Here is a 13,550-nt window from a genome sequence, read left to right as displayed (position 1 = left end):
ATATATATATATATATACCTGTTGCCACATGCATGTGTGGTCAAAAATGGCTGGTGTGTAAACGTTATTTCCACCATGAAATAAAACGGTGACTGTGTCCCGATGCAATGTTTATTGATGCGCTTGGCATAACCTCACATTGTCAACCATGCAAAGCTTGTGTAGGAATACCGTATTTTTCGCTCCATAAGACACACTTTTTTCCTCCTAAAAAGTAAGGGGAAATACCTGTGCATCTTATGGAGCGAATGGTGGTCCCTGGAGCTGAATTGCCCAGGGGCCAAAAGAGGATCATGGTTTTTATTTTACAAAGAGAAAAGGGAGTGTTGAAAGGACCTGGCTCAGCAGCTGATCAGCAAGAGATCGGGAGAGAGATAAGAGTCCCGGCTCCCTTTCAGCCCCGCCCTCCTTTGTTGAATGTGCTGCAGAGGGAGGTTGTTTGTTTCCCCAGCACATGTCACTGGCTGATTAGATTATCTGTCTGGAAACAGTAGAAATGGTTCCCTTTCCTTACGATTTTTTTCAGAAATGTGAGTTAAACCCCATAAAAATGGGGCTTTTCCTCTTTGCTTTTCCCCCTTTGCAAAAAAAGCTGCAAAACCTTTAGCTGGTCCTCCCAAAAAAACAAAAAAAAACCAAAAAAAAACCAGGGCTTTTCCCTTTGCAAAAAAGCTGCAAAACCTTTAGCTGATCCTCAAAAAAAGGCCTTTTGCATTTGCAAAAACAGCTGCAAAACTTTTAGCTGATCCTTAAAAAAGCCAGGGCTTTTCCCTTTGCAAAAAAGCTGCAAAACTTTTAGCTGATCCTAAAAAAACAAAAACCAAAACAACAACAACAGGGCTTTTAGAGGAGGAAAACCAGAAAAATATTTTTCCCTTGTTTCCTCCTCTAAAAATGAGGTGCGCCCTATGGTCCGGTGCGTGCTATGGAGCGGAAAAATACGGTACGTTTCCTTTCCTTACCATTTACAGCTAATACGAATTCTCTTGTAGTTTGGCCTGCGACATTGCTTGCCACACAGGTGTAGCTTGCTGCATCACTCAGGTCAGCGTTATTGATCTGAAGGTATCTCCCACTAGATAAGATGCGAACCCGAGCCGTTGCCTGGTAAGAGAGTTTCCACAACCAGAAATTATTTCCCCCCCAAGATACAGAATCAACAATGTACCTGCTCACAAGATGGGAAGCAATACGGTGAGAATCTGGTGGTAATGGTGAGGAACAGCGCGCGGGTATTTTTGTAGTCCGCCTTTCTTGCATCATGAAACTCAAGGGGACTTACTGTACATGAGATCCCAAGGTCAGCCATACAGGCACTGACGAGACCAAGGTTTGCTTAGCTTCAAAAAGGTTGCTTCGTCATATTCCCCAACACCATGCCCTGGTTTCAGACTGGGGTAGGGTGGAAATGTAGATCATATGCTTCACTTTGATGGGATCTCCATATATAGAGCCCAATGCACACGGACTATTCATGCAGACTATGCACCATAAAATTGAGATGTACAAACTGTAAGGATCAGACCTACATGCACGAGGCTCCCTGTTGTGGGTCCCCATGCAAACATAAATAATATACCTGAAGGAGCGTCTCCACCCCCATCGCTCAGCCCAGACACTGAGGTCCAGCTCCAAGGGCCTTCTGGCAGTTCCCTCCCTGCGAGAAGTGAGGTTACAGGGAACTAGGCAGAGGGCCTTCTCGGTGGTGGCACCCACCCTGTGGAACACCATCCCATCAGATGTCAAGGAAATAAAACAACTATCTGACTTTTAGAAGACGCCTGAAGGCAGCCCCATTTAGGGAAGTTTTTAATGTTTGATTCTATTTTAAATATTCTGTTGGGTGCCGCCCAGAGTGGCTGGGGAAACAATAAACAAACAAACAAACAAACAAACAAACAAACAATAAAATAAAATAACATAAAATAACATAAAATAACATAAAATAAAAAATTTGCAATTGGGAAGCAGGAACACTTCAGGAACACTTCTAGCTGGTTCAAACCTCAGTCACCACTTTGCATGCAGTTTGAGCATCTGCGAAAGGTTTGCGGGCAGACTGAGAACAACGACTCTTAAGGGAAAAACACATACCTGCATAATTTCCCCATTTTTGAGCCATGTGATTGTAGGAGGAGGCACTGCATCCGATTTGCACTCCAGTATAATCTGCCTGTTCTGCAGCACGCTGAGATTCTGAGGATTGCTTGTGCCAGCAATATTAGGGGGAACTGTCAGAGAAAAATCATAGCAAATAATGGTAAATGAAAACTTAATTTACTTAGCGGGAAGTTGCCAAAAGTTTATGAAATTTTGCATACCTCAAAGTAACCTACTCTTCTTATAGGCAATTCTCAAAATGAAGGTCAAGCTTTGTACAAGAGGCATGTGCTATTACATGCATTCTGTTGCTAACTTTGGTTGCCTATACTCTGATAACTATGTTGGGTTTTAGCAATAGTTGTTATACATGTGGTTTTGCCTCTGAAAATGGTTTTGAAACTTCAGCCAGTGCAGAATTCAGTGGCCAGAATTGTTGACTGGGATAGAACAGTCCAAACATATAATACTAATTCTGACACAACTGCAAGGGCTACAATTAAGTTTCCAGGATAATTCAAAGTTCTAGTTTAGGTCTATATAGCCTGGTTCAGCTCAGGTTCATACCCCAAGGACTGATTTTCCCAACATGAACCAATTCAGCCCATACAACTGTCACATGATGTTCATGTAGAACAGCCTTAATTGATCGGCGAACCTCCCATTGCCAAATGCTGGTTACCTCTCCAGCATGTTCTCAACCAAGATAATTTGATCTGTATAATGGTTCCCTCTATAATTGAAACAAAATACAAAATTCTTTCCAGTAGCACCTTAGAGACCAACTGAGTTTGTTCTTGGTATGAGCTTTCGTGTGCATGCACACTTCTTCAGAAGTGCATGCACACGAAAGCTCATACCAAGAACAAACTCAGAAGTGCATGCACACGAAAGCTCATACCAAGCTCATACCAAGAACAAACTCAGTTGGTCTCTAAGGTGCTACTGGAAAGAATTTTCTATTTTGTTTCGACTATGGCAGACCAACAGAGCTACCCACCTGTAACCCTCTATAATTGTTTGCTCTAAAGCAACCTTCCCCAACCATGTGCTCTCCAGACATTTTGGATTACATTTCCCATCATCTCCCACCCCGGCCATTGGTCATGCTAGCCAGGGGCTGGTGGGTATCGCATTTCGGAGACGAATGGCAGGCAACCAGGTTGAGGAAGGCAGGTCTAAAGGCAGGGTCTAAACAGAGCTCTAGAGTGCAGTCTATGGGCCAGACTGACGTGAATTTGGTATTTGTGCACTGTGGAGCGTTCCTAACCTTCACAAGCTGTGTCGGCACATTTTCTGTTGGCTGATGTCTGTGACCTTTGTTACTGAATACAGGCAAGTTTGGCTATTGTTAGGACGTTCAGTGGTTGCTTGTGATTAACGCGCCAGGACGCTGAACTTCTAAAAACTAAGTTCTTTATTGTGAAAGCTATGTACAGTGCAGCAAAACATCAAAAGTCCATCTCAATCCTCCGCAGAGTCCCGGAATGAAGTCTTCCGGTTCTTTGTCCAGCAAAACAGCCGCAGGATCCTGAACCTCCGCCTCCCTCTCCCATGTCCTTCCTGCATCCGACCTCGGAGCGTGAGAACTTGACCCCGCTCCCCACTTTCCCTGCGGTGCTGAGGCTCTCTGACCCCTTCCAAGCCCCTGCACCGCCTTCCTGGCTCCACCTCCCCTTCCCCGCTTGAGGAATGGTCACTTCCGGCTGAGGAGGAGGGGGAGGAGGAGCTCGTGAACAGTGGACGTGGATCCCTGTATGCTAAATGCTCCCGCGACGCCAGCAGTCGTGGGGAGGGGGTCTTCCTGACATCCATTTTATTGCTCTCTTCTGAAGAGGCAGAAAACAGTTTCAGTAGAAAGCAAGAAATCCCAGTTGGAAGTGGTATTCTGTGTTCTTCTACTTTTTCCAGGGCTGGTATGTTTCACAATATCTAGCCTTAGAAACAGGTGGGTGAAAACTGAGCAATGCAATAGAAGCATTTAAAGATTTCTCCCCCACTACTGTACTCTTTTCTCTTAAGTTAACCTTACCATGTACTCTTACTAAAAATTCCTTGTCATCATCTCCTGCAGGGCTTGAAGCCAAACATGTGTATCTCCCAGTGTCTTCCACCTGCAGGAACACCCAGACAGCCTCAGTTAGGAATAAAATTCAAATTAAAGACAAATAATGGCAGTAGTTTGTAAAACCATTTTGGCTACATTGCCCATTAATCAGCGCTGCACCAATACAATCACATAGATGGAAGAAGACAGAGTGAGCGTCTACCTTTATGTTTGGCAGAAAGGGAAGGAGGGAGAAGACTGGCAGAACTGACAACAAACGAAATGTCAGAATACAGTACAGGAAGATAAACTGGAAGATTAAAAAGATTCTGGACACTCTTCCTGGATTTCAATGAGGTTTCAAACATTTGATTGAATTCTGTTTGGGATGATCTGAGTCTTATTAATATTGAACAATAAAATAATGGAAGGGAGGGAGGACAGATTGGCCACAACTGAACGGTTGTATTATAGTTACCTGAGCACTAGATATCCGAAGGACCTCTCCCCCTCTAAGGATACGAATATCATCGGTTTGGGGCACTGGGCGCCCATCCTTCATCCATGTGATTTTGGGGATAGGAATGCCATCGGAAATACAGAAGAGCTCCAGTGGTTTGTTTACTACTATAGAAATTTCTTCAGGATGACCTGATCCATTAATTTGAGGGGGTTCTGCGGAAGAAGAAACTTTCATAATTTTACTCAAAAGGAATGTATCCAAATGTTAATGGAGCGGTCTGGGAAGAAGACACTGCAGTTGTATGAATCAATCCTAAGACTGGACCTAAGACTGGCAAGCCCAAATTGCAATTCAGCATTAAAGAGCAGGGAAAGTGGTGGGGCGAAAAAAGGGGGGGGAATGCATGAACACAGAGCTTTAAAGTGTGGATCCTGTTCAGTCAAACCTTGGTTCTCAAACGGCTCCGTTTTCGAACTTTTTGGCTCCTGAACGTCGAAAACCTGGAAGTAAATGCTCCGGTTTTCAAACGTTTTTTCGGAACCTGAACGTCTGATGCAGCTTCTGCTTCAGTGCAAGAAGCTCTGGCAACCAATCGGAAGCCGCAGCGTGGTTGTCAAACACTTCAGAAGTCAAACGGTTTTCTGGAATTGATTACGTTCGACAACCGAGGTTTGACTGTACCTAGAAAGCTTCCAAGATGGCGGATCATCAACATCCTCCCCTCTGACCTCCGTATTTTACTGGTCTGTTTTTATGGTTTATACTGTTTTATCCTGTGTTTATGTTTTATTCTTGTTTTATCTTTTATCTGCTTAATTTAGTTCAGTCTTAAGCTCTAAGTTTTAGTCATAAGTTGTTTTTTTAAGGGAGTTGTTTTAAGCTTTCCTGACCTTCACTTGGGAGAGCGTCTGGCCTCAGCGGTAATTGAAGAAGAAAACTCCCCAAGTTGTGACTGCTTTATCGTTATCTTCCCTGCACATACTCCCTGCCCTACTGCTCTACTACTTCAGCTAATGAACTGAAGTGAGATTTTTACCAGCTTGATTATTACCAAACAAACAATGGTGACGACCCGGAGTGGCTGTACCTAGAAAGCGCAGAGCAAAAAGTAAGAGTGGGTGAGCCATATTTGAAGATGGATGAAGTTCCACAATTGGCCTGCTTGAGAATGCTCTATCCTCCTTGCCACATAAGATAAGATTTCTTTATTGTCATTGTACAGGTACAACGAAATTGAATGCCATCCCATAAAAGCAAAACAAAAACAAAACGAAGCCAAAACAAAAAACACAATTTCAGCGACACATACACATACATATTACACACCCATCACAACTCTCAAAGGTCATATTATCTAGTTACAGCATTTAAGATGGTTATAGAACTTGGATAGAAACTGTTTTTTTAATCTATTTGTTCTTGATTTAATTGTTCTATATCTCTTGCCCGAAGGCAGTGGTGCAAAAATACTATATCTAGATGAGTAAGGATTATGCTGGGTAAGTGAGGCACGGTCTCTCCCTGGCTCTAAACATACAGGAAGCCTATATGGGAGAAAGTGCTCAGAAAAATATCTAGGTCCCATGCTGTATAGGGTCTACATAAGTACCTTGACCTTTGCTTTGGCAGCATATAGGCAGCTACTGCAGTTCTTTCAAAACAGGTACAACATGTTCTCTGTAGTCTCTCCCTCAGAACAGCCTAGCCACAGCATTTTGTACCAACTGCAGCCCCAGTAGAAGTGCACTGCAGCTCAGCAATACAGCCTTGAGGTTATCAAGATAGTAAAAGGGAAAGGGAAAGGACCCCTGGACAGTTAAGTCCAGTCAAAGGCGACTATGGGGTTGGGGCTCTCATCTTGCTTTCAGGCCGAGAGAGCTGGTGTTTGTCCACAGACAGCTTTCCAGGTCATGTGGCCAGCAGGACTAAACAGCTTCTGGAGCAACGTGACACTGCGATGGAAACCAGAGTGCACGCAAATGCTGTTTACCTTCCCGCTGCAGCAGTACCTATTTATCTCACTCCATTGTGGGGATTTGAACAGGAGCTCACTCCATTGTGGGGATTTGAACCGCCGACCTTCCGATCGGTAAGCCCAAGAGGCTCATTGGTTGAGACCACAGAGCCACCCACGTCCCAGCCACACCCATACCCCACCCAATAGTGGCTAGCTGATAGCTGTGATAAGCCTTCTGGGTCCAATCAGTGTTTTTTGTGGGTTTCGGTTTTGTTTTTTTTAGAATAGCACACTAGCACCTCTTCAGTTCAGTGACCAAGTCTCCCTGGTCAGACTGAATTACAAAAAAGAGTTAAGAATCCTTACCTAGCACTTTAAGAGTGAAGTGCTTGTTGGCTTCCCCAGCTTCATTAGATGCTATACAGGTGTATCTGCCTGTGTCATCAGTCTCGGACTTTGCTATGTGAAGACCCATTCCTTGGTTTTCCAGAGACACATGGAAACCAAAGTTTAAAGGCTGGCCGTCTTTAAGCCACGACATATTAGGGGTTGGTGTTCCATCAGCCGAACACACCAAAGAGACTGGGTTCCCTTTTACAACCGTTACTTCTTCTGTTCCTCCACCACTGTCTATGCTTGGTGATACTGCAGTGAGAAAACACAATGGTTCCATGTATGGCATTCAGTGGATATATATATGTGCATATATTTCAAGACAAAACTTTAGTCAACTAAACTGTATTTTTTTTGGAATGGATCCTAAGAACCACCAGTGGAAGAGTTGGGTGGATGGTGACTTTCCTGGCCCCTCCTCCCCCAGCACCCCCTTTCAAAGGCTCTCTCAAAGGTAAGGCAACCCTCCTGAATGGGGTGGGCTCTGGTGTGGGGGACCTAAGGGGGCAGACTACCTGAGGGAGAGAGCCCATTAAAGGTATCTTGCCCAAGGGTCCCTCAAAATCAGGAACAGCCGTGTCAACATAGCGTAAAGGAAAAGGTAAAGGGACCTCTGACCATTAGGTCCAGTCACAGACGACTCTGGGGTTGCGGCGCTCATCTCGCTTTATTGGCCAAGGGAGCCAGCATACAGCTTCTGGGTCATGTGGCCAGCATGACAAAGCCGCTTCTGCCGAACCAGAGCAGCGCACAGAAAAATCGTTTACCTTCCCGCTGGAGTGGTACCTATTTATCTACTTGCACTTTTACGTGCTTTCGAACTGCTAGGTGGGCAGGAGCTGGGATCAAACAACGGGAGCTCACCCCATCGCGGGGATTCGAACCGCCAACCTTCTGATTGGCAAGCCCTAGGCTCTGTGGTTTAACCCACAGCGCCACCCGCATCAACATAGCGTGGGTTACCACAATAGCAATGTGGGGAAATGAGCTGAGGAACACGAGGAACAGACGAAAATGAAAATGCCAACAAAAGAAGTGTGTTCACAAGACACATAAGAGCTGCTTTTCAACATGAAAACAATGTTTAACAAGGTACACAGTCTCCGCTCAGTCCTAAAGTATTCAGCAAATTGTTCTGAAGGGCCAAAACCAGGCCAACAAGAAGAGAAGATACTGAACAGGAAGAATATGCTGAAAGAGGTAAATGCTTTTAAACTTTATGTTTGTAACATGATTGCTGAAATGTAATACGAAAAGCCCTTCAATTTAAAATTATACTAAAATATTATGTGGGAGAAGGATGGGAATGAAAACAGCACGCCTCCTTAGCATCTGCTTTTTCATCTCTTTCCTCCAGAGACCCTGAGAAGGGGACTGAAATTTTAAGTGAAACCCTTAAAGCTTAAAACCTATAAAGAAAACAAGAGGTTCTGAGAAGGAAGTCAGTATAGAGGTTGTGAGGTACGTTGGGGGGTGCAAGTGACTCAGGTCCGGAACAGAAATGTTAAGTAGTACACATGTACATGGGACTTGAAATTCATGGGAAAGTTTACAATTTAACTTTGCGATACAGGATGAGGCTTACCATAAACTTGAAGGCTATGGTGCTTGTTGTCCACACCAGCTCTGTTGGAGGCGACACATGTGTACACGCCAACATCAGCTATCTGTGCTCTTACAATTCTGGAAGGGACACAACCAAAGTCATTTTTTCAAATGGTCACAATATGAAGCACTTCATTCTGTCTGTTGGACAACACACTCCAGTTTCGAATTAGTGGATTGCGGGGAATTTATGAATGTGTGATTCATTTGTTGTTTGGGAAAGGCCTGCTGTAGACCTTCTTACATAAAATGTGCAAAAGTGGACTGAAAGCACTGGTATCTTACCTGAGAATCTGTCCAGCTGAAAGCAACCTGATGTGTGTGGAGATAGAGAGAGGGAGCCCATTCTTCAGCCAATTGATCTGCGGTGGTGGAGTACCCACAGCCTGGCATTCAATGTTTATTGAAGTGTCCAGCAGCACTGTTAAAGCCTCCGGTTCATCTTTATTGTTAGTTATAGTGGGTGGAACTAAATTTTGTAACCAAAAACAGCAAAAAACAAACAAACAACTTATTTCCCCCCCAGTAGTTTTACCCTGCCTCCAACAAATTTTATACTCAAATTAAAACAATATACAGAGTATCTGAAGAAGTGTGCATGCACACGAAAGCTCATACCAAGAACAAACTTAGTTGGTCTCTAAGGTGCTACTGGAAGGAATTTTTTTATTTTTTATTTTGTTTTGACTATGGCAGATCAACACGGCTACCTACCTGTAACTGGAAATATACAGAGTAATATCAGTAAAACTATGTATCTATCTTTTTAAAAAGGACTGTAGGAAAAAAAACCATTTGGCGACAGGAGCAGCATAGAAACCAGCTTAAGAATGGGGTCATGTGGGACTTCTGTTAAAAGTTTATACAGGTCTTGGGCACCACATCTGAAATTTGGTACCCATGCCATACCTCTGGTGAAGGGAAGAGGATGGAGGCTTCAGAATATGAACAGTGGTACCTTGGTTCTCAAACGCCTTGGTACTCAAACAACTTGGAACCCAAACACTGCAAACCCGGAAGCAAGTGTTCCGGTTCGAGAACTTTTTTTTGGAAGCCAAACGTGCTCCGTTTTGAGTGTTGCTTACGCTGAGGTCAGTCCGTTTTTGCTATTTATTTTGAGTTTTTGCGGCTTTTTTGTTTTGCTTTTGTGACTGTGTGGAACCCAGTTCAGCTACTGATGGATTAATTGTATGACTGCAGTACATTGTTTATTGCTTTCATTTTATGGATCAGTGGTCTCGTTAGATAGTAAAATTCATGTTAAATTTCTGTTTTAGGGCTTGTTTTTAAAAGTGTGGAATGGATTAATCTATTTTGCACTACTTTCTATAGGAGAGCGCACCTTGGTTTTGGAACGGACTTCTGGAACGGATTAAGTTTGAGAACCAATGTACCACTGTATTGGCCAGGCTTATACGTCTTGAGAGTCCCATGGACTGCAAGAAGATCAAACCTATCCATTCTCAAAGAAATCAGCCCTGAGTGCTCACTAGAAGGACAGATCCTGAAGTTGAGGCTCCAGTACTTTGGCCACCTCATGAGAAGAGAAGACTCCCTAGAAAAGACCCTGATGTTGGGAAAGATGGAGGGCACAAGGAGAAGGGGACGACAGAGGATGAGATGGTTGGACAGTGTTCTCGAAGCTACTGACATGAGTTTGGCCAAACTGCGAGAGGCAGTGAAGGATAGGCGTGCCTGGCGTGCTCTGGTCCATAGGGTCACGAAGAGTCGGACACGACTGAACGACTGAACAACAACAACATACGTTAAACGGTAGATGCTAAAAAAAAAATTCCTGATGAAGCTCAACTTATGCTGAACCCCAAGATGGAAGTAATAACACTTTTCTAATCCAAGGAGACATTCCCCACAGTGTTCCAAACCAAACACTATTGAAAGTCAGGATGATTGAGGATGCTATTCCTTTAGCCAGATAATCGCAAGTCATGTTGAATTCCTTTATCAATCTTTCACATAATTGTGCCTGTGGCCAGAAACAGATCTTGCTTCGGCCATCAAAGGAAGCACAAATGATAGCTACTGTGTCTTGACGTTAGTCAATTGGACCCTGCATTTACGCGGTGCAACCATGGCCCACTGAGTTCTGCTTTTTCGGAAACCACAATTCACACACTTCTCGGAAATGCATGGACGTTGACTCATAGGCAGTCCGTTCTTGGTACGGTCCCAAGGCACCAGGAGAGGGAGGAGTGAGGCTGGGAGGAGAGGGGCTAAAGAGAGGAATGTACTTGGAGACTACTCTGCTCTCCAGAGAATGATCCAAGGCTAGCCAGTTTCCATAACAAATTGGCACCATCTAAGAGTCACAGTTATTCAGCATATGTGTCTACGCAGTGTTAAATAGAAATAGGTACATTTATATGTTACATGTATGATCCAGAGAACCCAGAAAATATTTAATGCATCACACTTGTTACTTATCACTCAAAAGCACTTTTGGCAGAGCTACTAGTGACTAATTTGCTTTGGCAGCTGCACTAAATGCTCTCCACTGAAAATTCCAACAAAGCCTATTCAAGAAGATCGACCCTCGCTACGAATTAGCTTCATTTGCCCTCACTCATCATAGAGTTGGCTGTGTTGATGCCAGGAAGAAAAGAGGTGGCATTTCTGAGACGGAGAGCAGCAGCAAACTGGTGCAGAATGATAAGCTGTTACGATCTTTTAAGAAACGTTTTCTCACGCCCCTCCCAGAAAATGTTCGCTGGAAATTATTCAGCTCAGTCTTACCTATAGATACAATTAAATGAATATTAATGAAATGTCAGGAAACGGTGTTTCTTTTGAAAAGCTTGGATCAGAAAAGCATCAGTTACTTTAACTACCTGCAGAATACCCTGCAGTGGAAGTTGGCAACTTGTATTATTAATTATTAACATTTATTATTATTATTTATCATTAATTATTATTATTTATCATTACTATTATTAAAATTTATTTGACGCTTTCTCTCACCATAGGTGAACTTCTAGAAGTCTCAAGAATCAAACTGGAAAATATATCATAAATTGAGAAGATAAAACTATGACTGTACAAAAAAGTTTGTTTTGTGTTGCCATAACAAATATTTTTAATGAGTCTTCAGCATACTCAAATCTCTGAGACTGAAAACTTTCAGTAATTTTAAAGTGTCCATCGAATTTCCAGGCAATGGGACACGCAAACTCACACACACACACACACACACACACACTCACACTCCTTTGGGATTGCATAGTTGTGTGGCTGAGCCTACGTTTTTCCTGGGCTTGTCCTCTTAGAGCAGGGGGTGAATAATCTCCTATAGCCCATGGGCCAAACTTGGTCTGCCCAGACTTCTCTATTTGACCTGTGAAGCAATTTTGGACAAGTCACACCCACCTGCCCTACACCTGGAGCACCTATGAGCTACATGAAATTCTTCATAGCTTTAAGCCCCAGAGATCTTTACATTAGCCAACCATCATGCTAAATACCCCAAGCCTGTTTAGTTAACGTTATTATTAGCAAAATAACTGTGTTTCTATCAGCTCTTCTTCCTTTACACCGCAGATTTGATTTTTATTTGTTTGTTTATAATCTGCACCTTTATATATATATATAAAAAACATTTCAAGGTGAAGTACACGGTATAAGAATAAAATCAACATAAAAACATCGGCAAATAATGGTTGGTTAAAAAAGAAACCTCATGTTTATTATCCAGAGAATCGTAAGACAGGTGCTTCTAACCTTATAATGCTAAAAAAAGGCTTAATGACAATACTCACCATATACATTGACATTAAAAATTCGGTCTTCTTCCCCTGCAGGGTTGCTAGCAACACAAGTATATTTCCCGACATCACTTGTGAGGGCTTCAACAATGCTGAGCAAGCTGCCATCTGGAGGCAAGCTGAAAGAAGGAATCACAGAAAATAGAATATTTATTTATTTTTATTTATTTTTATTTTTATTGCATAGTTTTATTTTACAGAAAAAAATTCAAATTAATGAATAACATAAGCATAACTTTGTTCCCGCATAAATTTCCAGCTCGCAAAATAGCAAATGCATATCAAATGTAAGTAAATATCTTATCCAATGGTTTATCGAACCAGCTCGAACCAATACAACGTTTTAATAAAATTAAATACAATACTTATTGGTTGTTTGTGTCATATTTTCGTCCTTCTGGACCCATTACCTTTTACCACATCCTTTTTTAATGGGGAAAAAAGAGAAAAGGAAAAAAGGAAAAAAGGAGAGAGAGAAAAGAGAAAGAAAAAGAAGAAAAGAAGAAGAAAAATAAAATAGTAATACTAAAAAGAAAAAGAAAAAAAATATTATTACAACAAAAGGGGGGGAAAATTTAAAACCTTTTTTATCCAACTTCCTGGCCAATCCCTTTGCTTCAACGAGGTTTCAGTTTGAATGCTTACAACACAACACTTTCTCGTATGATTACCATCCAATGCATTCTGCGAAATTTGTTTACTCCACCGTCTTTCCCTTACCTTACTTACCTTCCCTTATTCCTCAAATGAATATTTAGAGGCACCTGAGTTAAGATATTAATCTTAAGACCGAGGGAAATAAGCTTAAATATTGATTTTCTTATAATTTGCAGTAAACGGAGTACAATAATGCCTAGTGACGACATTGCATCTTAGAATCATAGAATTGTTGAGTTGGAAGGGACCCTGAGAGTCATCTAGTCCAACCCGCTACAGTGCAGGAATCTCAACTAAAGCACCCATGACAGATGGCCATCCAACCTCTGCTTAAAAACCTCCAGCGAAAGAGTGTCTACATCCTCCCGAAGGAGTCCATTCTACTGACAGCTCTCACTGTCAGAAAGTTCTTCCTGATGTTAAGTCGGAAACTCCTTTCTTGTAACTCGAATCCATGTGAAGATGAAAGTCATATCTCCTCTGCCTCTCCTCTTTTCCAGGCTAAACATACCCAGCTTGAAGTGTTCGAAATTCCCCACCTATAAATTACTG

The 13,550-nt window shown here is 42.5% G+C and overlaps 1 protein-coding gene across 1 annotated transcript in view; it reads right to left on the bottom strand.

The window, feature by feature from the left end:
- HMCN1 (hemicentin 1) overlaps positions 1-13,550 on the bottom strand; it is a 286,626-nt gene that overhangs the window by 59,688 nt on the left and 213,388 nt on the right. Inside the window, exons 65-72 of the mRNA XM_033151379.1 lie at positions 12,336-12,460; positions 8,851-9,034; positions 8,546-8,643; positions 6,934-7,212; positions 4,626-4,822; positions 4,133-4,214; positions 2,095-2,231; positions 963-1,104 (exon numbers count right to left, since the gene is read on the bottom strand). Coding sequence (XP_033007270.1) covers positions 963-1,104; positions 2,095-2,231; positions 4,133-4,214; positions 4,626-4,822; positions 6,934-7,212; positions 8,546-8,643; positions 8,851-9,034; positions 12,336-12,460 — 1,244 coding nt within the window. The remainder of the gene's footprint in view (positions 1-962; positions 1,105-2,094; positions 2,232-4,132; positions 4,215-4,625; positions 4,823-6,933; positions 7,213-8,545; positions 8,644-8,850; positions 9,035-12,335; positions 12,461-13,550) is intronic.

Source organism: Lacerta agilis, chromosome 6, assembly GCF_009819535.1.
Source record: "Lacerta agilis isolate rLacAgi1 chromosome 6, rLacAgi1.pri, whole genome shotgun sequence".
Lineage (NCBI taxonomy): Eukaryota > Metazoa > Chordata > Lepidosauria > Squamata > Lacertidae > Lacerta > Lacerta agilis.
Note: the sequence above shows the minus strand (reverse complement) of the source record. Positions and strands in the feature narration are given on the sequence as shown.